At 35.4% G+C, this 24,882-nt stretch overlaps 1 protein-coding gene across 2 annotated transcripts in view; it reads left to right on the top strand.

Annotated features, from left to right (window-relative positions):
- The window catches only part of LOC132287104 (calmodulin-binding protein 60 A-like), a 39,402-nt gene extending 28,026 nt beyond the window's left edge, over positions 1-11,376 (top strand). For both annotated transcript variants that reach the window (XM_059789607.1, XM_059789608.1), the window contains 2 exons: positions 10,415-10,627; positions 10,727-11,376. In XM_059789607.1, the coding sequence (XP_059645590.1) occupies positions 10,415-10,627; positions 10,727-11,143 (630 nt within the window). In that variant the 3' untranslated portion in view covers positions 11,144-11,376. The remainder of the gene's footprint in view (positions 1-10,414; positions 10,628-10,726) is intronic.
- The last annotated feature ends 13,506 nt before the right edge of the window (positions 11,377-24,882 follow it).

Genomic DNA, 24,882 nt, shown 5'->3' with positions numbered 1-24,882 from the left:
GTCTTTAACGTCTCTAGCAAGACGTAGGGCTCTTTTAATCCGGGTTAAAGATCTTGTTATGCATCCCCTCCTTGATGGGGTGAATGGAATTTTGAATCCCACCCAACAAACCATTCCCTAAGGAATTTGTTGGATTTGATTCAAATAAGATTAAAGGTCCTTTGTCAACAAAACCTTTGGGCTTCCATGCCCTTTCAACACTTGGTTTGAAAACATTTTTCTTTGAAATCTTTTTGGAAACCAATGGATGTTTCAACATCAAGCAAAGACTCATGTTTTTCAAATTCACTTTCAAGGCATTTTTCAACAACATATACATCTTCTTGCTTGTCCATTGAATTCGGGGTTGGATTAAAAATGTTTAACTTCACTTTCATGTGACCAAATGAAATTTTCATTATCCCCATCCTACAATTAATGTTGGCATTAGTGGTTGCCAAGAAAGGACGGCCAAGGATAACGGGAATTTGGCTCTTAGGATTTGGGACCGGTTCTGTGTCAATGACAACGAAATCAACCGGGAAGAAGAATTTGTCAATTTTAATCAATACATCCTCAATAATACCCCGGGGCTTCTTAATTGATCGGTCGGCTAGTTGCAAAACTACCGACGTTGGTTTCAAATCACCTAAGCCCAATTGAACATAAACCGAATAAGGGAGAAGATTCACACTCGCTCCTAAATTCAAAAGAGCCCGATTAATAACATGATCACCAATAGTGCAAGAAGTAGTAGGTGAACCGGGGTCTTTGAATTTTGGGAGGGTGTTGTGTTGCAAGATTGAGCTTACTTGCTCGGTCAAAATGACTTTTTTCAGTGCTTGGCTTTTGTTCTTCCTTTTAAGGGTGCAAAGATCTTTCAAAAATTTGGCATAGGCCGGAATTTGTCGAATCGCATCTAAGAGAGGAAGATTGATTTTCACTTGCCTAAACACATCGATGATCTCATTGGCTTTGCTTTGTTGCTTTTCAAGAGAGGTGGATGCTTTCAAAGCATTCGAAAATGGAAAACTTTTTCAAAATCATTTTTGGCAATATTTTCAAGAAAAGATTCTTTCACATGCAATGAAGAAGGACTAGGATGTGAAACGGGACAGGTGTTAACTTTTGGTTGCACTGGTTCACTCTCTTTATTGAAAACACCTACTTGATTATTAACAATTTTTCCAATTCTCAAAGTGGTCACTGCATTTACATGTTCAAGTGTGTGACCTTCCGAAGAGGAATTGGTCTCCACAACAAATTGATGCTTGGGTGGTGGATTCAAAGGCATTTTCCCTTTTCCCCTAGCATTCAATGTATTAGCTATTTACCCAACTTGGGTTTCTAGCTTTGCAATTGATTGGGAATGAGAATGAAGTAATTGGGTATTTACCTCCAAAGTACCCAAAGTGGTTAAAACTCTCTCTTCAAGTGCGGGGCTCCTTGAATTTTCTTGAGAATATGAAGATTGGTTTGGAAAATGAGAGTTTGAAAATTGGTTTCCATTTGGTGCTTGGTAGGATGAACGATAACCTTGGGAAGTTTGGCCTTGCAAAGGGGGTGGAACATATTTGCCTTGAAAACCACTTTGGGGAAGGTTCGAGCCTTTCCTTTGGCTTTTCCAAGAGAAGTTTGGATGGTTCCTCCACCCAGCAGTATAATGAGTGTCGTAGGGATTATTCCCTTGGTTAACAAAAGCGGCATTTACATGTTCATGGTGTTCATTTTGCATATGTCTATGGGGACAGCTGGAAGTAGAATGTAAAATACTAGAACAAGTCATGCAAGATTCATTAGAAGTATGATGAGTATGCTTAGGGGGAGGAAGACACTTGGTTCACCAAATTTTAGTTGATAAAACCTTTGGGATAAAGATTTCACTTCGGCGACGATATTATTAGAATGGTCAACTTGATATAAGCCGACATTCTTCCTTCCACCTAAATTTCTACCATTTTTAAATGATAAAGATCGATGCATTGAATTCTCACTCATGCTCTCATATAAGCGTCATACATCATCTTCATGCCTATCAAGATAAGAACCACCAATGAAAGCATCAACCATTCCTTTATAAGTATCCGACAAACTTTCAAAGAAGAATTGAACTAATTACCATTTAGGAATGTCATGGTATGGACACTTCCTAAGCAAATCGTTCAATCGCTCCCATGCCTCATGAAACATTTCCCCCTCCCCTTGAGAAAATTCTCGAATTGAAGTTCTCATTGCATTGATCTTTGATACCGGATAGTACTTTTTCAAGAACTCTTGTTGCATATCTGTCCGAGAAATTATAAAAAAAGGCCTCAAATTATTAAACCAGTATTTTGTTTTATCTTTAAGGGTGAAAAGGAAGAGTTTTAAGTCTCAAAACCTCTTCTGGCATGTCCATGTATTTCACGGTGGAACACACTTCAAGAAACTCATCCAAATGCTTGTAAGGTTCTTCACTTGGTAGCCCATGGTAATTGGGAAGCATTTGAATTGTTTGTGGTTTAATCTCATAATAGTGAGCTCTAAATGGAGGTAATTGGATGCATGTTGGTGCATTATACTCATTTGGCACATAATGATATCTTAAAACAAGAGGGGGATTCACAACCGGTGGCTCTACACTAGCACCATGATTTACTTGAACAACGGGAGGTGGAGGTGGAGGTGGAACAAAAATTGGCCGAGGCATTCCCAATGGAACTTGGCCTTCTTGTTGTGGAATGAAGGGTCTAGGCATGCCTAATGGTACTTGAATGTTGTCATGATGCACATTAGGGTGAAGAATACCTTGTTGGTTAATGTGACCAAGGTCCTCCACATGGTCATCATTATATTCCTCCATTGATGAAATGGAGTCACTAGAATTACCCCTTCCCCTAGGATTACGAATGATCGATTCAAGATTCAAATTAAGTAGGACAAGAGTAGGATTTAACGACCTACGACCATGCATGCACAATCAAAACAACAACTAGCAACAAGCAAGTAGCAATCACTTCTCCTTTACAACAAATCAATCAACAAACCTCTATGTACATTGTTCCCATACTCCCATGCTTTCAACAATATGCAAGAAAAATAAATTACCTCCACGCGGGCTCACGATTTATCTAGGAATTAAAACTTGTGATCACGTGGGCCGACGATTTAACTAGAGAGAGAGTTAGAAAAGCTCACAAATGGTCTTTAAGCAACTTCAAATTGTTTTTCAAATTTTTTTTTTCTTTACCTTGCTTTGCTTTGCAATTTTTTTATTTTTACCTTTTTATGCTTTTGCTTAGCTTAGTTTAGCTTGATTCTTTGTTGTAGAATCCTTTTGCTTCACTTCTCTTGGCTCAATGCACCTAGCCAATCAAGAACAAACACAATAAGTAACCAAAATAAAATAAAATAAAGACAAGATCAAAAAAGTACTAATTCCTAATTGTTTCCAAAATACAGCGTTGCCAAATCCCCGACAACGACGCCAAAACTTGGTGTGCGTCTTGTCAAGACCCCAAATTGCACAATAAAGTGTGTAGTGTGGCAAAGTTTGAATTTATAGAATGCCACTACCACTACCAACTATTATAGTAGCTAGAGTAAGTAGGGATTGTCCCAAGGGATTGAAATCGTGTTTTGGAATCAATTTGTTGGATTAGTTGGTTAAATGATCAAAAGATGGTTTGTTGGTTGAATTATACTACAATTTAAACTAAATAAATGCAATGTAAAACAAATAAGGCATAAAGAATATAAGAGAGGAGTCTTGGGTCATAGAGTTCATCACTAAGCATTACCTTCCTAGACATTCAATATTTGATGGATTAGGGGGATTGTGTGTTGTAAATGAAAGCGTGTGCCATTAATTGAAATATTAGCATGGATGGCCAAGTAAGCATACATTGTCTAGTCAATCTAGTGAATAACACAACATATCAAATTAAGCCATTAATCCTTCCATAAGCCCACAATTAATGCACACTCAACAAATTAGAGAAATATACTACTTGCATTCATAAGCATGGAATATCAAATAGCAAGAATGGATTGTCCACCTGTCTAAGAATGTAAAGCAATTACACTACAACTAAGCTAGTGACATGAAAACTAAACTAATTAAACTAAGGAAGTGGCACAATCCATTAAGAAATAAATATGAACCATCAAATAAATCACAAGATTAACCCATTTAAACACCATGCCTTGACATTCATAACATCAATACACATAGACATGATCAATATCACAAAATCTAGAGATAAACACGTGAACTTCCATTCTAGCATACATAGACATATAGATATAATTAAATGATCAATTGGAAGTATTAAACTACACAAATCATTGTAGAAACAAGATTTATATATAAAAGATGTCAAGACAAGAAATACAACACAAATTCCCATTAATTACAAAACATCAAAGTCTAGGAGGCATGCTTAGGGCTATCTCTAGCTCCAAGAGAATGGTTTAGCCACTCATTGATGTTGTCATCCAACCCTTAAGGGCTATCTCTATAGTATAATTCATCTTCCTCCTTTTGTGTTCTTGGTAGAAACTCTAGAGGAGTGGAAAAAGTTTCCCAAATTGTATGTTTCTCTCCTAATCTCTAGCCAAGTCTCCCTCTAACCAACCAACCTCTTTACTAAAAATAGCTAAAATTTTTATATAGGTAGCTCAAATGTCACACCGAATGGTTAGACCTCGTGTCAAGGACCTCCAAATGATTGCACCACGAACACACATTTAATTTGGCTTGAAATCAGCTTTTCACGTAATTTGAGGCAGTTCGATCGATCACATTGTTGCTCGGATTGATTAAACCATGGCGGTGCACTTTTTGGATAAGGACAAGACTGAGATATTTTTGGGAAAAGGACAAAAGTGGTAGGTGAGAATAAGATCAAAAGGGTTCGATCGATCGAATAGGAAATTTTCCTGAGAATAAGGACAAGGGGTTCGATCCATCGTGGCAGGGTTGGAACGATCACAGTGTGATCGATCGCAGCTTGGTTCAATCGATTATAGAAGGCTTTCTTCACCACTTTGCTTCCACTTTGGTCATTTTTTCCACTAGGCTTGAGATTGCTTCTTTTAATGATCTAATTCAGTTGAATTGACTTATTTTGGGGATAAGTGCCTGAAAAGGGAAATAATATGAAATTAGACTAAAACGGAAAAATAAGATAGAATAAGGTCCTAGAATATTTAAGCTTAAGGGGTTTAAAAGCGTACTTTTCAGCACTTATCAACAATTTCTTGAACCGGTTCAAGACTCACAGTCTTGTAACCTCAGTGTCTTTTTGAGAATAAACTTTTTTTTTTCAAAATTTTTCAAAACATTCAGTGACTAAATATCAAAGAAAATACTTAAAAATCAAAAACCTTTTTGAATTTTTCAAAAAAAAAAAAAAAATTTATTTTAAACTCAACAAATCACCGATCATTAAAATCATTTAGTCAACACATGATTCAAAACTTTTTCAGAGAATTTTTAAAAAGTATTTAAGAGTACAAATTTTTGACTCCACAAAGTTTTCAAATAATTTCAAATCTCAGAAAGTAATCACAACATGAAATCTAACTTGCAAATTTTATTAAAAAATTTAGAAATTAATCTAGCAAGTTCATGTCCGTGTGTGAAATCTAATCTAATCCATTTTCAATCGAATTTCAACTGATCATTGTCTAAATCATATTGATCGAAAATCGTCAAGATAAAATTGTTTTCGAGCAATTTTTCTAAGCAAGGTGGCTTTCACTCTAAAGAGCAGATAGCAATCCCCCAATTCAACTTATCTCCACCTTTCTTTTTACTCAATTAGCTCCTCTTCAAAGTCTAATGGGAGTTTTCGATCAAATCTCAATAGGTAGCCTTTTCCTTAACAAAGAATTCAGCAATTTTCAAAATTTTATTTTATTTTTTTAAGCTGAATATGTTCATCATTTTTTTTTTCAAGCTCGTATTTTTTTTTTTTAGATAATAACCTTTACAGCTTTTGTGATCAATAAACTCTAGTCAACAGATCAAAGATTTTCAATCAAATTTTTCAAAGATGGACTAATGCACAAAAGACTATGAAATTAAGATATTCAAATCTAAAAATCTCGTAATGAATGCAAATTATCTTTCATTGTATAGATTACAAGCCAAGAATATATTTTTACCAAATAATCATGTGTCTCAATTTGCATTCAAAGATAAATCATAAATTCTTCTAAAGAACTTTCACACATATATCATGAAGAATATGATCAGAAACTTAACACCCTAACCAAACCCTATCCAATGGCAACAAAATATTCATTTACGCACACACCATGATCACTGATTATCTTAGGACTCAGTTTGAAGGTGAACTCCTTTTGGAAACTAGTTCCACGGACTCAGCAGGCACATAATTGATCAGATCTTTCTTTCTGATCCACACAGTCTTCACTCTCACTTCCTGAAATTATGTTTCATATTTTACGTCTTTCTTAGGTAAATTTTCAGCTTTAGAAAATTTAGGTGTCACAAAATTCTTTTTCTTATTAGACTGTATCTTTTTCTTAGCATGAACATTATGAGAATGAATTTTAGAAAAAAATTTCTTTTCCCTGTGAAAACATGAATGATATTTATGTCCATTCTTTCCACAAAAAGTGCAATGGAATAGTTTAGGCACATAAGATATATTAGAATGCAATGCATCAGGCAAACATTTATTAGGCATATGATAATCAGCAGGTCTAATAACAAAAGTTTGAACTTGATTATTAGATAAGCCTTTATCTACTCCTAACCTAGTTTTATCACACACATCTTTAGCCATGTTTTTAAATTTATTCAAACATGATAGAATTGCTTTCAAAAGCTTTTCTTTTTCCTTCATCAATCTGTTTTCTTATATTTTCATTCTCCCCTTTTGCTTAAATTAGCTCCTTTGCTAACTTATTGATAGCCTGTTTGACTTCAATGGTTTCTTCGACCATCTTCTTCAATCTTTCGTCATCATTTTCATCCTCTTGCACCTGTTCATCATGAACTACATTGTCTTCATTATTTGAAATATCAGAGTTAGATAAAGTAACAATATGAGGACCTTTTTAAAGAAAAGCAACGTAAGAAAAATATTAGAATCATCATCAGGAGAATCATTATCACTAGAAGCAGAATTTTCAGAAATAGATACTTTCATTGCTTTTCCTTTAATTTCTGTCATTTTGATCTTTCTTAGGACTAGGACAAATGTTGGATGCGTGACCTTTGCCACCATAATTCCAGCAAGTGAATTCAGTTTATTTTGTTTCTTCTACTTTCTTTTCATTAAACCTAAATTTTGAGGGACTTGTTAAAATTTTGAGGATTAGCCATATTGCCATTCCTTCTCCTCTGTTGTCTTTGCAATATCTGATTGAATTGCTTTGACAGAAAAGCAAAATCATCATCAGAGTTGTCATTGATAGAATTCTCAACCTGTGTTGATTTTAAAGCAAGATTCTTCTCCTTCTGATTTAAATCAAAATTCTGCATTTCAAAAGTTTTCAATGAATCTACTACTTCATAAACTTTAGAAATAGACAAATCCCAATGTTCAGTGATAGTTTCTACTCTTATTTGAAATCTTTTAGGTAAAGACCTTAAGATTTTTTCACAGATTTTCTTATCACTAACTCTTTTACCTAAGTGACGCAGTTCAGAAATTATTTGTAGAAGACTAGATTAAAAATCAGAAAAGGATTCATCTTCTTTTATTACAATGTTCCTAAAGTTATGAGAAAACATCTGAATTTTGGATAACTTCACTTTTGAAGTCCCTTCATGAGTAACCTGCAAAATATCCCAAGCATCTTTAGCAGTTTTACAATCAGAAATTCTAGCATATTTAGATGGAACAACATAATTAATAATTGCATATAAAACTTTTCCATTTGTATCATTATGCTCAGTTTCAACAGCAGTAAAAGTAAAGGCATCTTTTAAAACTTTGATTTCTTTACCATCCACAGTTTTATCTTCTGTAGGTAGTGTATAGCCAGATTCAACAATAGCCTAAGTTTTAGCTCTTGAATTTCGCAAATAAGCTCTCATCTTTGATTTCCAAAAATTGTAATTCTCCCCTTCAAATAAAGGACCACGTTGATTAGAACCACCTTCTTTCAACGTACAAGATATGATGAAAACAAATTTTTGAAATTAATCAAAACTTTCCACAAGGATCAACTCAATGTGTAGAGATTGGCTCTGATACCAATTTGTGAGTTATACGTAGTGGAATATTTAGAAAGTTTTGTATTTTAAGAAACAGATTTGTATCTTTCTAATCTTTACTTATTTTAGCAATTAAAATAATTAATCACATGGATGATAAAATAAAGTAGAGTAAGAGTTAGAGATGACACCAGAATATTTAGCGAGAAAACCCCAATTGAAAAAATACGTCAACTGTTTGCGTGGGAAAAACTTCGTGGACTGTGCAGTTCAAAGTAAATCGATCCACTATGTATAAAACAAAGTACACTGAACTTTGACTCTGGCTCACACCCTATCGTTCTACCAAATACCAATAGCTGACAATCCTCTGGCTTTGCGACGTCCCGTCCAACAACTTAACCTCAGGCTTACACTTGATCTTTGTAGAAGGGTAACAGGTAGATCAAACAACACTCTTCGAATGCTTTGACCCTTTCAAAGTGTGATCGCTTTTACTTATGTTCTTCAATATCTGAATTCGATGTAGAAGTAGATCTGCTTTTCTCTGATCGATGTAGATGCAACTGTATGATCACGATCAGGATTTGAACAACACTCTTAAACTCACTATGTGTTTATGTGTGTGTTCTAGAAAGACGGACAGAGAGATCTCTTGGATTTTCTGCAAAAAATAATCTTCCTGAGACTTTTAAGAATAATGAATTGATGGTGCAAAAGCTGATAATAAACCTAGATGAATATCAGAGTTTATATAGAATATTCAAAGACCTAATCCTTCAGAAAATAATGGAAATTTCGTGCGTAGTACTTTTGGTACAATTCTAAACCAAGTAGGAAAGAAATGAGATCAGGATTGCAAACTTACCAAATCCTGTAGAAGGCTATTGAACTGGTTCAAGCATGGCAGAGTTATTTCAAAGCCAATTTTGAAAGGCTTGAACCGGTTCAAGTATGCCAAACTTGAATCCTAAGGCTGAAACTTGGTGAAAACATTGTTTTGGAATTTTCTAAAAATATACTAAGTATGGAACGTGTTCTAACCTTTTTAGATTTCTTCCTAAAGTGTTGTTCTTTCCTTTCTTGATGATCTCAGTTATGGCATCTTTGAACAATCTTCCAATTTCGCAATCGCTTTCGATCCTGATATGGTAACTTGTAATTACAACTCGACTAGGACTTGTTTTGTTACTAAAAATTGCCAATTACAAAATTTGTATCTCACAGGCACTGCTCTATATATATATATATATATATATATATATATAATGTTGTTTTATTCATTGGTTTCTTATCAAGGAATTGATTTATTGATAAATTTGTTTTTGTGCAATTTAAAAGGAAGTAGTCTTGTTAAAATTCCTGTTGTATTTTGATAAATTGTGCACTTCATCTTCATTGAGAGCATTGAAAATTCACTTCTTTATTTATGGCTTAAAGAATAGGTCGAAAGGGATAGTTTTCTTCCCACCCATCTACTCTAAAAGTTTAAGTGGGGCCTTCTTTTGGTGCAACACGTGTTTCAATTTTAAATCAAGGTGACATACCTTGCTCTGATATCATGTTAACAATCATTTACTTCGAAAGCTTAAACTGTTAGAGAAGGTGTAACTTAAATACTTAAATCCTTCAACATCTTGGTCCTTAATATATAAAGCATTGTACCATGATGTATGTGCAAAAAATCTCGGGACGAATTCAAAAGCCCGAACCGGAATCAATTGCCTACGAACACTTGATAAAAACCTAGAAACACTTGTATACGAAGATTGCTTGCTTTCATTGAGAACTTAAGCCCTTATTTATTGAGTACAAAACGCTAATGGAGTCCTATAAAGGATGCGAAGATTGCTTGCTTTCTAGGACTCCATTCTTGAGGTACAAGTTATTTCCATGCCGATATTGCTTCCTTATCTTGCAGAGTTCTTGTCTCAGTTGCAGAGTTCTTATTACTTTGCTATTGTCGTACACGTGCTGCAGTTTGATTGGTGGGGAATTTTCTCTCCACACAAATATTTTCTTAATTGAAATTAAGAGTTGCAAATCAGTGGCCAAAAGGAAACGTAAATAATGATAATATCAAAGCTGATATTTAGGTAAATTAAGTTATATGACCTTGTGAAAAAGTTCAGTTTACATTCTAAGAATTTCAACATTTCTGAACCAAACTGATGGTTTTTATCTGCATTGGAAACTAAATTATTCCAACCTCCTTTGATCTACGAAGTTTAGCAATATGTATTTGTTGGATGTTGCCAGATCCTTGGTGGAGGGACTAAGAGTGCTGGAAGTAAGATTATGGAGATCATGATAGATCATGCTCGGACATGCATACTTGACAAAAGGGTGTACTTGTACCGTGCCAGCTCTCAAGAGGAAAATGGGGTGGTTTTCAATGTTGTGGGACAGTTGATGGGGCTACTCTTGGAATGCCAGTGTGTTTCTATTGATGCGCTTTCTGAAACCAAGAAGGCATGCTTCTCTTATTCTTTTATTATTATTATTATTATTATTATTAATTTTTTTTTTTGGGGGTCATTTCTAGCTCAGTAACATTGATTTTGATATCAGGCTGATGCCCAACACTTGGTTGTTTCTGCACTAGAACACCGGGATGATTTTTTCACCGGGAAAAAACACCGGGAGGATTTTGTTTCTTTTGACGATATAACTTCTCTCATCCATGCTTGTTCTGAAACTCACCCCTCAAACTCATCCAGTCTGGAGAATCCTTGTGGCCATTACTCTGATACGCAGCCAAGTACCTCTTCTCTGGATGTCTTTTCATACATCCGTTCCACTGGGGATACGAGTAATATGGATGATTGTGGCGTGCTCACCATTGACGGTATGGACTTTACAGTTGAGCAGCTTCTAAGTGATCCAGGAGAAGCCCCCAATTCTCCAGGCTTCGATCCATCATCCATGATTCAAGATTTTGATGAGCACGAGGATCTGTTGTTTCGCAATTACGATTATGATTTATAAGCCTCAACGTGAGAACCTGACTTTGGAACTATCTGCTGCTAAACAAAGAGCTACCATTAGTTTCCCTGTCTCTGGATTTCTGGATTTTAAGGCTTATTGAAGATTTTGATGAGTGCGAGGATCTGTTGTTCTTCATAATCTTTCTGTTACTTGATCCAATTACAAATTTAAGAGTAGCTTTCATCTGGTAAATATAAGATTGGTTTGATTTGATCACCCTGTTTGAATTTTAACTCAATTGCTTCCTTTTAAACCCTACATAGTTGTTCAGGTAAGTCTTTTTACGAGTTCCCCACTTATTCCTTATATCGCAAGTAGGGCTGCAATTCGGGCGCGTTGGGCGGGTTTGAGGTATAACTTGAGTCCAACCCACTATATGAAATGTTAAACCCAGGCCCAACCCTAACCCTATCATCAACCTTACCTACTTAACTCGAGCCTAACTCATCCTTCTAATTTTAAATTTGGGCTTACAATTCGGGCTTATATTTTGGGTTAAAATTTCGGATTAATTTGGGTTATTCATGTGGCTAATCTTTATATCGAAAATTTAATATGATATTGAATTAGTTTTTGATTAAATTACTCCAAGAAGAAGTTTAAAGATTTTTTGTAGATTTTTAATAAATTATAAACAAATTTTTAGAAAATTAATTTTTCTAAATGCTAGCATACAATAAGTTAAGATTAAACAAAAAAAAAAAAAAGTTGAAAGGAAAAAATAGTAATCATAGTTTAAATTTTATATATAATGTATTTAAAAGTAAAAATATATATGAAAATAATATTAGAATTCATATTCGGGTTGTTAATACTTCAATCTAAGTTCAATCCTAATTAAATTCAGGTTGAGATTTTTCAACCCAAGTTTAACCTAATTGTAAAAATGATTGTTCAAGCCCGTGAAAAATCGAGCTTGGCTCGGGGTGGGTTCAGGTTACCTAGCCCAAGTTGCACCCCTTATCGCAACATATGCAATACAAGAAAAGTGCAGAAAATTATTATTTTGTTACTTAGGAAAGCATGAAATAGAAAATGAAATGATTGTACTTAATTAAACTACCTTTGGGATTTCAAATATTATAAATAAATAAAATTTAGGGCAAATTTTTCAAAACCCCCAATACTTTCAAAAAATGATCATAAACCCCCAACCAGTTTTAAAAACCCCCAACAATATAACAACATTATTATTTTATCCCAACTTTGTTAATTGGCCCCGTTAACCTAGCGCGTGGTTAACAAATGCTTTAACAAATTGACTTTTGTGACGAAAATACTCCTGTCACATGTGCTAAAGAAGTGATGTGTATTTATATGTGTTATACCGAAAATACCCTCAAACTTGTAATAGTAAAAACCCACAAAAGTTACTTTACGTTTTACTCATTTTCTCTCCCTCCTCCATGCGCGTTACAGGAAGCCCTAGAAGCCACCCGAGCCGCCATGTTTCCTCCATTATAGGAACCAGTGGAAGTGATTTTGAAGCCTGAAAGTTAATTGTTACTCTAATTTAGGAATTAAGTGTAATTAAATTAATTAAATTTAAATTGAACTAACTAAGCATGAAATTAAACTAATTAGAAAACGAATTAACCTAATTGTGTAGTACCATCCATCTAGTAAAAGCAATATCCATCAAATTGGAATACAAATACAACTAATTAGCCACATGCATAGACATCGCAAGAATCAATTTACAAGGAATTCAAGTGTAAAGCTTATTTATTCATCAATAACACATAAGATAATATGAGATTAATACGAATAAACAATTGAAAGAATTAAATCATGTTATTCAAGCCTATACATCAATTACATAAATAAATCCCCAAAAAGTATGCAAAGAGAAAAAGTTTAGGTTACATGCTTAGGGTTTATCCAACCCTAAGTTGAAAAATTAGCCGCTCATGATTGATGGACTCAAGGTGTCAACAAATTCCATCATCTACTTCATCATCTTTGAGCTTTTCCTCAAAACCCTAGCCTGTTTTTGCTTTTTCTCCCTTTCCACGTGTTTTCCAGAGAGAGCGTAATATTACGATACAGAAAAATAAAACCTAATAAAATAAAATAACTACTCCAAACTAATGGGTATTGATTCCCTTAAATAAACCTTATTAGAGACCAATAAGTTACAAAATAAGCCCAAAACAAGAAAATCCCGTAGTCAATTAAAAATCAATCCCGCAATGCTGTCAGGTGCTGGGGGATCGATCCCCCAAGGGCATTTTTAGTTATGTGAATAGTGGGGGATCGATCCCCCAGAGTTGGAATTTCCTTTTACACCTTTTGTAACTCCATTTTGGCCCCGGGCTAATTGGTTTGCTTCTTCATCTCTGGGAACATTATCAAGGGCCCGAGAAAGGTAGAATTGACCGTTTTTTAAGAATAAACACACTATACGACCAATGGGCTGCGACCTCTTTTTACCATTTTCTAAACTTTTTCCGAATGTCTTTGCTTGACTCCAAAAAGGTTTCAGTGAACCAAAATTAGTCCGTTTAAATCTTGTTGACCTGAAATTGATAAAAACATAAATTAGAACTAAACACATGAAAATAAGATAGATGCAATGACTAAAATACCCTAATTTAGGTACTGAAATGTACAACATTTAAGCACTTATCACGCCCCCAAACTTAGATATTGATAGTCCCTAGCAATGAACTACAGTATGAAAATAAAACAAACATATATACAATTATGAACTAATAAAACAAATAAAAATAACACCACTTTCGTAGGAATCACGGTTCCATTTAGCATATGCAGCAAGCCTTTTAAACCCCTAAGTTACCCCTAGTGGATGAGTAAAATCTCGTGAGTGTTTCCAGAAATGGTACCCACAAACATCAACAACTCTTTCTTATTTGAGAAGTAACGACACATATCAAACAAGTGTTGAAAGTAGACTACTTCAAGTATGCAAATTTCTGCCATTTCTAAGTTATTCTCAACATTTCAACATCATATAAACAAGAATGATCCTTCACACATCAAACAATTAATCATGCAAATTGAATCAATTCTATCATTCTTTTTGAGTGAACCAACATCAAAATGTGTTGCTATCTTAGCAAATTAAAGTAATGGTATAGCCTTACCATCAAACTAGCATACAGATATAGTACCAGACATCAAGACATTGAATGAACCTTGTTATTCAATCAAACAATTTTTTTTTTTTTAATTGATTTCATTTTTTTTTTCCACCTTTGGTGAATGCTTTTCTTTTATTTATTTATTTATTTTTGTTCCTATTTCTATTTCTATTTCTATTTCTATTTCTCACCTTTAGCGAGTGATTTTGCTCACCTTTGTTGAGTGTTTTTATTTCTTTTCTTTGCAACGTCATTTTATCAAGAATGAAAGCTTTCAAAACATACTAGCTCAATTGGGATAAACCAAAACAATAATCAACTAAGCATGTACCCCACAAATTAAATGGTAGCGTGCACAAGTGCAAGTGTAGAATTCTAAAATCAACTCTCAAAACATTTTTAACCAACCAGATGATGTGTACCACAAAAGCAAACATGATGTCAAAATTTGAAATTTACCCCTAAATGGCATCCTAGAGCATACAAGAAGTATTAGACTCTAACAACTAACTTTTCAAAGACATATGTTTCAAAAGTTTGAAATCATTGCCAAATACCATCTCCAATCTCATCATGCATTTAAGACTCAACTTAAAATAGAATGAATTATAATGGCCTTACCCCCAAACTTAAACTGTACATTGTCCTCAATGTGCAATGAGAACAATGAAAAATGATGGAAAGAGTATACCGTGATGGTAAAAACAATGAAATCTGGCAATGATCCAGTAGGAAAGATGTCTCCCCCAAATTTGGATGCAAAAACCTAGCTGTATAACCATACTAACAAACTCACATCAAATATTACATGGGATAAGCAAGACAGACAGTTCAAAACAATATATAACATGATGCAAAGAGATATGAGATGCAAACATTCATAACCAAGCATAAGGGCATACCGGTAACACACATTGTTGAATTTTTTATAGTATGTTTTTTTTTTTTTTAAAATTTTATTTTATTATTATTTTTTTTAAAAGAAACAAAGAAAAACAACAGGTATATACAACCGACAAAAAAAAATAAAAAAATGGGTTAAGTTTAACGTCTTGCTAGTGATACTTGGCAAATTATATTTTTTATTTTTATTTTATTATATATATATATATATATATATATTTCAGAGTTTAGGCTTTGTAGTAAAAGTTTTTAGACTGGCAACACTCACTTTGTAATGAACTGCAAATTCAACCAAAGTGCAACAACTCTACTGCAATGACAAACCAAAATCTGCAAATCAACCACCAAAATTCAACAACCAAACTTTCCAAATCACCAATTCAACTCTAAACAATTAACTAAATCAAGCACCCTGTGCACAATCCAAATCAACCACAACCCCAAAATCAAACATCCAATTCGGCCACTATGAATTTTATTTTATTTATTTATTTTTATTTATTTATTTTTTTTACCTGTACTTACAAACACTAATATTTCATATTTCCACTTTAAACAAAGAACATATTGTTTCAGCAAATAACAAAAATATATATCCTTTCAGCTTAGAAAATCACATAATACAAGCTTCACCAACAGCATTACATTCGTTGAAATACGGGCCTATCATAACTTGGAGGTAGAGGGGCAATTCTCAAAAATCTTCAGCATGTATGCATCTCGAATTGTGAACTCAGTTACTTGAATTGAGTTGGTAATAGGACCAAATACTCTAACCTCTTTATACATTTCCAAAATAAAGGCAACGCAAGTTGTTAATTTCCCAGCACTGTATACTGATTCATCTTGTTCGGGAATGGTAAGTATTTGATCAAAGGTGAGAACCACGCCTTTCAGTCTCAGCTAGAATTCCATACAAATCCAAATCCTTATTTAAACAACCCGCAGCCAAAGAAGAAAACTGAGATCTGCAACGACGGAGGCCGGTGAGAAGATAACTACCGCAAGTAGAGGAAAACGGCACCATACCCACAAAACCCAACAAACCGTGGCCGAGAAGAACACCCAAAACAGCGAATAATGGAAGGAGTTCAATGGCGCTGTTGGTGCTATTTTTTTTTTTTTTTTAATTTTAGACCTACAATCCGAAATAATTAATCGCAGGCAAAGGAGAACGACGACCCACAAATTCCTGGATAAGAACCCAACTCACAAAATCAATTAATCACAAGTAGAAACACCCAAGCAAAATCGCTGGAGAAGAACCCAGCCAAAAGCGCCGGAGAACGGCGAATGACGAGCTCGCCGGAAGGAACCCAGCCGGAATCGCTGGAGAAGACGCCGATTCACAAGCTTGCCGGAAAGAGAAAGGGCGAATCACGAGCTCGCCAGAAAACGCCGGAGAACAGCGAAGCTGAAATCGCCGGAGAAGACCCAGCCGAAATCGCTGGAGAAGAACAGCCCAGCCGCGATCAGAGAAGAACGCAGCTGAAATCGCTGGAGAAAACGGCGATTCGCAAGCTCAGAACCCGTCTGCGCAGCGAATCATGGCCGACTAAACAACCCAGAAACCGTTACTTAGAAACCGCAACCCAGAAACCGGCGAAAACCGTCGACCAAATCAAAATCGCCGGAGATTTAAGCTCGCCGAAAGGACCCGCAACCCAGAAACCGTAACCTAGAAACCGCAACCCAGAAACTGGCGAAAACCGTCGACCAAATCAAAATCGCCGGAGAAAACGGCGATTCACAAGCTTGCCGAAAAGACCCGCAACCCAGAAACCGTCGGCGCAGCGAATCACGGCCGGAGAGACATTACCCGCGACGTCGCTGTTTTTCAGACCTACAACCTACCAAATCGGCAACCCCACCCTTTTAATCGCACCCAACCGAAACCCAAAGAGGCGAAGCAAAGGGCGAATCTCAAACCGCAATCGCCGGAGAAGAATCGGAAACCATGGCGCCGGAATGTGACGCCTTCAACACCGCGGTAGAGAAGAAGAGAACAGTGGGAGATTGTGGGTTCGTGTCCCACCGTGAATGCCAGGAAGAAAATTGGAAGTGGAGTTTGGGTGAAGAGATTCGTGGGGAGGAGAATGGAGATTTGCCCAGAGAGAAGAGGAAGGTATTTCGGTTAAGAGATTTGAGGCGAGAGATAGGAGAAGGGCAATGTGATGAGGCGCTTGCTCTCCTTAAGTGAGGGATCCATATTTTTAGACAAAAAATTGGCCGAATGAGAAAGTGGACAGGTAAAAAGGGATCGATCCACATGATTAGGGGATCAATCCCCCTTGGACTATTTTTATGTTGCTCTGTCAAGCATAGGATTGATCAATGCCCTTTATGCTTTTATTTGTTTTTTTAAACAAAGTAGAACTAAAAAAATATATATATACAAAAGAAAATTATATATATAAAAAATAATAATAATAAAAATAATAAATTGGGATAAAATCAAATACCAACCGACACTACTCATTACAATTTTTTTTTTGTTTTTTTTGTTTTTTCAATATATATTTTTTAATAAAGCAAACTAAAATATATATATATATATACACTAAAATGAAATATATATAAAAATAAAAATAAAAAAAATAATAATAATACTAATAAAATTGAAATAAAATCAAACACCAACCTACATTACCCATTACAATTTTTTTTTTTTTTTTTTTAATTTTGTTATTTATTTATTTATTTTTTCTTTTTGAATTTAAAAATGCATAAATGTACAAAAGGAAAAAGAAAAAAAATAAAAATAAAAAATAAAATAATAATAAAATGTAAATTAACATGCAACGAAGAAGAAACTCAATACAACTAATGTTTAACGTCGCTAGAAAGACGTGAGATGCTCTCAATATTCAAGGTAAATGGGATCTACTAAGAGAGCGGATTCCACATTTCTTTGAAGAGCTTGTCCATCAATATATGGTTTAAGCCTTTAACCATTAACTTTGAAGGTTCCTTCATCCTTTAGATTTTGAAGTTCAACCACCCCATGAGGTGAGACGGAGATGATTAGATAAGGGCCTTCCCATTTGGTTCGAAGCTTTTCAAGGAAGAATTTGAGCCTAGAGCTGAATAACCAAGCCTTTTGACCAACCTCAAAGGACTTTTTCACAATCTGTTTATCATGAAATGCTTTTGTCCTTGCCTTGTAGATTTTTGAGCTATCATAAGCATCATTTCTCAATTCCTCTAGCTCATTGAGTTGGAGCAAACGGTCCTTTCCAGCCTTATCAAGATCAAAGTTGAGTCTTTTTATTGCCCAAAGTGCTTTGTGTTCTAGCTCAACCGAAAGATGACAAGGCTTCCCATAAACAAGTCTATATGGAGACATGCCTATTGGAGTCTTGTAAGTTATCCGATAAACCCACAAAGCATCATTCAATTTCCTTGACCAATCTTTTCGGGTCGAATTGACAATTTTCTCAAGAATATCCTTTATTTCCTTATTAGATACCTTGACTTGCCTACTTGTTTGTGGATGGTAGGGAGTGGCCACTTTATTCTGACAGAGTATTTCAAAAAGAGTTTCTTCAAGAATTGATTGCGGAAACATTTTCCTCCATCACTTATCATGGCCCTTGGCATACCAAAACGAGCAAAAATATTTGATTTAACGAATGCAATTACCACGGAGTGGTCATTCGTTTTGGTAGCACATGCCTCAATCCACTTTGACACATAATCAACGGCAACGAGAATGTATTGAAAGCTATAAGACATTGGGAATGGTCCCATAAAATCTATGCCGCATACATCGAAGATTTCAACCACAAAGACTGAAGTTAAAGGCATCATGTCTCTCTTTAACATTGATCCCAACTTTTGGCATCGAACACACAACTTACAAAAGTTATAGGCATCTTGGTGGATAGTGGGCCAGAAGAGCCCACTTTAAAGAACCTTCAAAGCGGTCCTTTTTTTACTAAAATGCCCACCACAAGCAAGTGTGTGACAAAACACAAGGACGCTCGGAACTTCACTTTCCAGCACACATCTCCTTATGATTTGATCTGGGCAATAACGAAACAGAATGGGATCTTCCCAATAATATTTTTGAATGTTAGCAAAGAATCTATCCTTTTCTTGTTTTGACCAATTAATGAGAAGTTTGCCGGTTGCAAGATAGTTAACAATGTCGGCGAACCAAGGCAATGTCCTATTTAAGATTTGAAAGAGTTGTTTATCCAGAAATGATTCATGAATTTTAAAATTTGGAGAAGATTCAACCATTAATCTAGACAGATGATCGGCAACAACATTGTCGAAGCCCTTTTTGTCCTTGATTTCAAGGTCAAATTCTTGAAGAAGTAGTATCCATCTTATAAGGCGAGGTTTAGTTTCCTTTTTCATTAAAAGATGCCTAAGAGCGGCATGATCGGAAACACAATTAACTTAGATCCTAAGAGATATGACTGAAATTTATCCAGGGCATATACTACAGCAAGTAATTCTTTCTTGGTAGTAGAATAGTTCAATTGGGCACTCGAGAAAGTTTTGCTTACATAGTATATAGCACATGGTAGTTTACTTACCCTTTGCCCCAAAACAGCACCCATTGCGAAGTCGGAAGCAACACACATAATCTCAAATGGTAAGGACTAATTTGGAGGTTGCATGATTGGAGAAGATGATAGAAGAGTGTGAAGTTGATGAAAAGTATTTAGGCATGCTTCATCAAAGACAAATGGAGTCTCCTTGGTAAAAAGGTTGCACAAGGGTCTAGCAATTTTACTAAAGTTTTTGATGAACCGGTGATAAAATCCAGCATGTCCTAGAAAAGAACGAATTTTTCTCACCGTAGTAGGTGGAGACAATTCGAAAATAAGCTCAACTTTCGCTCTATCTACTTCTATTCTTCTTTTAGAGATGACATGTCCAAGCACAATTCCTTCTTGAACCATGAAGTGGCTCTTTTCCTAACTTAACACAAGATTAGTCTCACGACATCTTTAAAGCACTTTTTTGAGATTTTGGAGACACGAATCAAATGAGGACCCAAAAACTGAGAAATCATTCATGAAGACTTCTAAATACTTCTCCACCATGTCCGAAAAAATTGACGTCATACACCTTTGGAAAGTGGTAGGAGCATTGCATAATTCAAAAGGCATCCATCGATAAGCAAATGTACCAAATGGACACGTCAAGGTGGTCTTTTCTTGATCCAATGGATCTAGGGCCACTTGATTGTACCCTGAGTAACCATCTAGGAAGCAATAGTATTGTTGCCCGGCCAATCTTTCCAAGATTTGGTCAATGAAAGGCAATGGAAAATGGTCCTTCCTAGTGGCAGAATTCAGCTTTCGGTAATCTATGCAAACACGCCACGAAGTGGCGGTGCGTTTTTAAATGAGATCACCTTTAGCATTTTCAACAACTGTGATTCCTGACTTTTTAGGAACCACTTGAGTTGGACTAACTCACTTGGAATTAGAGATAAGATAAATAATTCCCACATTTAAAAGTTTCACAACCTCCTTCATGACAACTTCCTTCATATTTGGGTTCAATCTCCTTTGAGCATCCCTAAATGGCCTTTCATCCTCTTCCATGTGTATGCGATGCATACAGATAGAAGGGTCAATGCCTTTTAGGTCAGCCACACTCCATCCAATAACTTCTTTGTTAACTTTAGGCACTTCCAAAAGATCATTCTCTTGGTCATTTTCAAGATTTGAAGCAATGATGACCGGAAGAGTCTCTTTTGGGCCTAAGAAGGCGTATTTGAGATTGGATGGAAGAGGCTTAAACTCAAGAGTAGGAGGAGAGATGAGAGAAAGAACTGGTGGAGTACTCGAGAGTGAAGGAAGAGGTTCTTTCTTGCTTTTCTAAGGTGGGAAATCCAAAGCGGTCACAGAGTCCATCAAAGCATTCACCTCACTTATGGATCCTTCTGTGTCAAAACCACAACTTTCAAGCATTTCACAAAGGCACGCCTCAAGAGGGTCCTTAGATAAAATAGAGGGAAAAGTCTCCTATATGGTTTCATCCAAAATATCCACTAGGAAACACTCGTCTTCATCTGCGGGATGTTGACTCGCATTGAAAACATTAAGCTTAACCATCATGTTGCCAAAAGAGATGTCCATAATGCCGAATCTACAATTAATGGTGGCATTGGCAGTGATAAGAAATGGTCTTCCTAGGATAACTGGAATGTGAATGGTAAGTGTTGACCTTGAATATAAGGCTTTTGATGTTCATAATTCATTAATGATGTTATATGCGTACTAATATCTACCTTGAGCAAAATTACAGATCAAAAGTATTCATCAAGATAAGTCATTACATATTAAAGCTCAAAGGAAAAAGCATCATCAAGATATGACAAAGAGGAATCAAGATTCAAAAGAAGGTATCAAGATCTCATCAATGGGGTTTACTAGGATGGTGAGTTTTTAGGAAACTTTTGTTAAAGCATGTATGAACATTTTAAAGCTCACATTCTAATAATCATGTATAGAAACTCATTCATTAGGTTTAAGGATCATTGAACTAAGTTTAAACATCATCAAAACATGTTTCTGAAATATAAATTCCATTTCAGTCGACTGAAATGGAAGGATAATCTAAACCAGTTGACCGATTCTATCAAAAAGCTTGGATCAAAATTTCTAAGTAATATCAGTCTTCCGAAACTCAGGACCATTATATTTCGGTCTACCAAACCTAGCAAATTAAAGAACATCATTTAAGTTTCAGACGACCGAAACTAAAGAGGTAAATGAATCAGCAGAGCCGATTCTCACAGAATGTTTTAGAACAAAGGAAGAAGGAGTTTTGGTCGACCGAAACAAATGGAGTTTTTCATCGGTCTACCGAAACAAGGCTAGTGGTCAACCTCAAACCAATTCGGTCAACCGAACCTCAAGAGTGATTTATTTCGGACGACCGAACCTGCGAAAATTTAAGTTTCAAACGGCCATTTTTCCTCGAAGTGTGTGTCCAACAGCTAGAATACATATCAGAGACATCTGAAAGTCTATATAATGACTTGTGATCTTTATAAAAGTGTATTGCATTCATTGAGAAATATTTTCTTTGCAATCATAAAGCCTTTCATCATCATATACACACTTCATATCATCAAAGAGTTTTGAGCTTTAATTTCTTCATACATACTCTAGAGTGAGCATAATATTGTACTTCAGATCTAAGAGAGATCATCTTGTATTTCATCAATCTATTTCAAATCTTGTAAGGGCTGGTGTGGCCGAAAGAAGACTAAGAAAAAGTGTTTCTCTTAGCACTTAGAAGCAAGGAAGAGCTTCTTGTAAAAGGTTTACTCTCCACCCGCAAGGAGAAGCTATAGTGGATTGGGAAGTCTCAAGAGGGGTCTTGAGTCGAGGAGTAGGAGTTTCCAAACCTCGCTAAAATCGCTGAGTATATGTTTGTAATTTCTATCTCTATCTCTTACATTAATTACTTCATATTTTGTTTGATAAGTATTGTCTAGTAAAGCTTAAAATTTCAGATAGCTTTATTCAACAATTGTCAAGGAAGTTAAGCTCAGTTATATCTTGTAAATTAAAACGAAAAATTGACCTTAGTTTGCTTAAACTCTATTCACCCCCCCTCTAGAGTCTATACTTGGACAACAATTGGTATCAGAGCTAGGTCTCTGTTGAAAAGGCTTAAGTGCATTAGAGAATGATCATGGCAAACTTAAATGGTCATCTTCATCAAGAAGGTCAATCTAATACTAGACCTCCTTAGTTCGATGGAACAAACTACGGCTATTGGAAAAATAGAATGATAGACTTTCTTCAATCCGTAGATTATCAAATCTGGCTGGTTCTAGTTAATAGACCTTTTGTTCCAATGAAAGTTGTTGACAAAAGAAAAGTCCCCAAAACTGAAGCTGAATGGGACACCGAGGATTATAAACTTATTTCTTTAAATGCTAAAGCTAAAGTCAATCTAAGTTGTGCTACAAATCATAGTGAATATAATAGAGTCTCTACTTGTACCACTGCTAAAGAAATCTAGGATAAACTTCAGATTACTTATGAAGGAACTTCACAGGTCAAGGAATCCAAAATTGACATTCTTATGCATCAGTATGAATTGTTTCGTATGAATGAAAATGAGTCTATTAGTGCAATGTTTGTGAGGTTTACTGACATTATAAATGGCTTGAAACATCTTGGCAGAACTATGACTAACTATGATCTTGCAAGGAAAATTCTAAGAAGCTTACCTGAAAAAATGGGATGCAAAAGCAACAGCAATTAAGGAAGCTCACAATCTCAACACACTTGAATTGGATGAACTTTTCGGCTCTCTTCTCACATGGGAGATCACCCTAAAAGATAGAGAATGAGATCATCATCGAAAGAAAGAAATTGCTCTCAAAGTCTCTCAAATAGAAAAGGAAGTTGCCGACAACGAAAGTGAAAATGATGATCTAGCTTTCATCATTCAATCCTTCAAAAGATTTCTTCATAGGAAGAAATTCAACAAAGGAAGGTTCAAAAAGGGTGAATCATCTAATGAACAAAGCAAATGAGACGCCCCTACCTGTTTTCATTGTGGAAAACCGGGACACTTCAAAGCTGATTGTCATGTTTATAAAGAGGAAAAGAAAAAGAGAAGAGTAATGCAAGCCACTTGGGAAGATGATGACTCAAACGGTTCCGAAAGCGATGAGGAAAAGGCTATTCTCTATCTCATGGCAAACAGGGATGAGGTAAACTCTAACTTTGACTCTTCATCTGAATGTGAAATGTCTTATGATGATTTGGTTGTTGCTTCTAATGGCCTACTTGATGGCTTTAGAGAATTGCATGATGAAATAGGTAAAATGGTCAAAAAATGTGCTTCTCAAAGAAGAGAAAAGCTTATCATTGAAAACAAACTTTAACTCTTAAAATGACAATGAATCCTCGAAATCAATTTTTGAAGACCAAACTGATGGTCTAGCAAAGTTCACTCAAGGAACAAAAAATCTAGAACTCATGCTAGGTGCTTAAAGGAGTGTCTTTAATAAAACTGGATTAGGATCTGATCCTTTTGATAAAAAGGCATGCCTATTGAAAAAGAGAGAGCTGTTGGCTAATAATTTTGTTAAAAGTACGAACACATATTCTAGATACAACTATTGTAAAAGATTGGGTCATCTTATTCAAGATTGCTCAAAGAGGAAGCCGAAGATCATAAAGAAGTGGGTTCCTAAAGGAACATATGTGCTCTTAGCTAACTCCTATGGACCCAACAAAATTTGGGTACCAAGTGAAAATGTTCGAAATCTCTTCTGTAGGTTGGTTTCAAAGTATCCACATCTTCCAAGGACAAATGATTTCTAGATAGCGGATGTTCAAGACATATGATGGGTGGCCGCCTAAAATTCTCCTCTCTAGAAGCATACAACGGAAGAAGCGTAACATTTGGAGACAACTCCAAAGGCAAGGTAATTGGCATTGGAATCATAGGTATTTTTTCTTCTTTGTCTATTGAACATGTCTTACTTGTTGAAGGTTTAAAGCATAATCTATTTAGTGTTAGTCATCTTTGTGACAATGGATTTGATGTGACTTTTAAAGCGGATAAATGCATTGTTAAAAGGAATGAATCTCAAATATTTTGTGCTCCTAGAAGTGGCAATGTATATACCTTGCTCTTAGGTGAACTTCAAGAACAAGATGTTAAATGTTTCATGTCATCTAATGAACATAGTTGGTTGTGGCATAGATGGTTAGGTCATGCTAGCATGGATTT

Source organism: Cornus florida, unplaced genomic scaffold, assembly GCF_030987335.1.
Source record: "Cornus florida cultivar Cherokee Brave unplaced genomic scaffold, ASM3098733v1 CherokeeBrave_3.0.0_Hap2_Chr11, whole genome shotgun sequence".
Taxonomy (NCBI): Eukaryota; Viridiplantae; Streptophyta; class Magnoliopsida; order Cornales; family Cornaceae; genus Cornus; species Cornus florida.
This window is presented reverse-complemented; position numbering and strand designations above follow the sequence as displayed.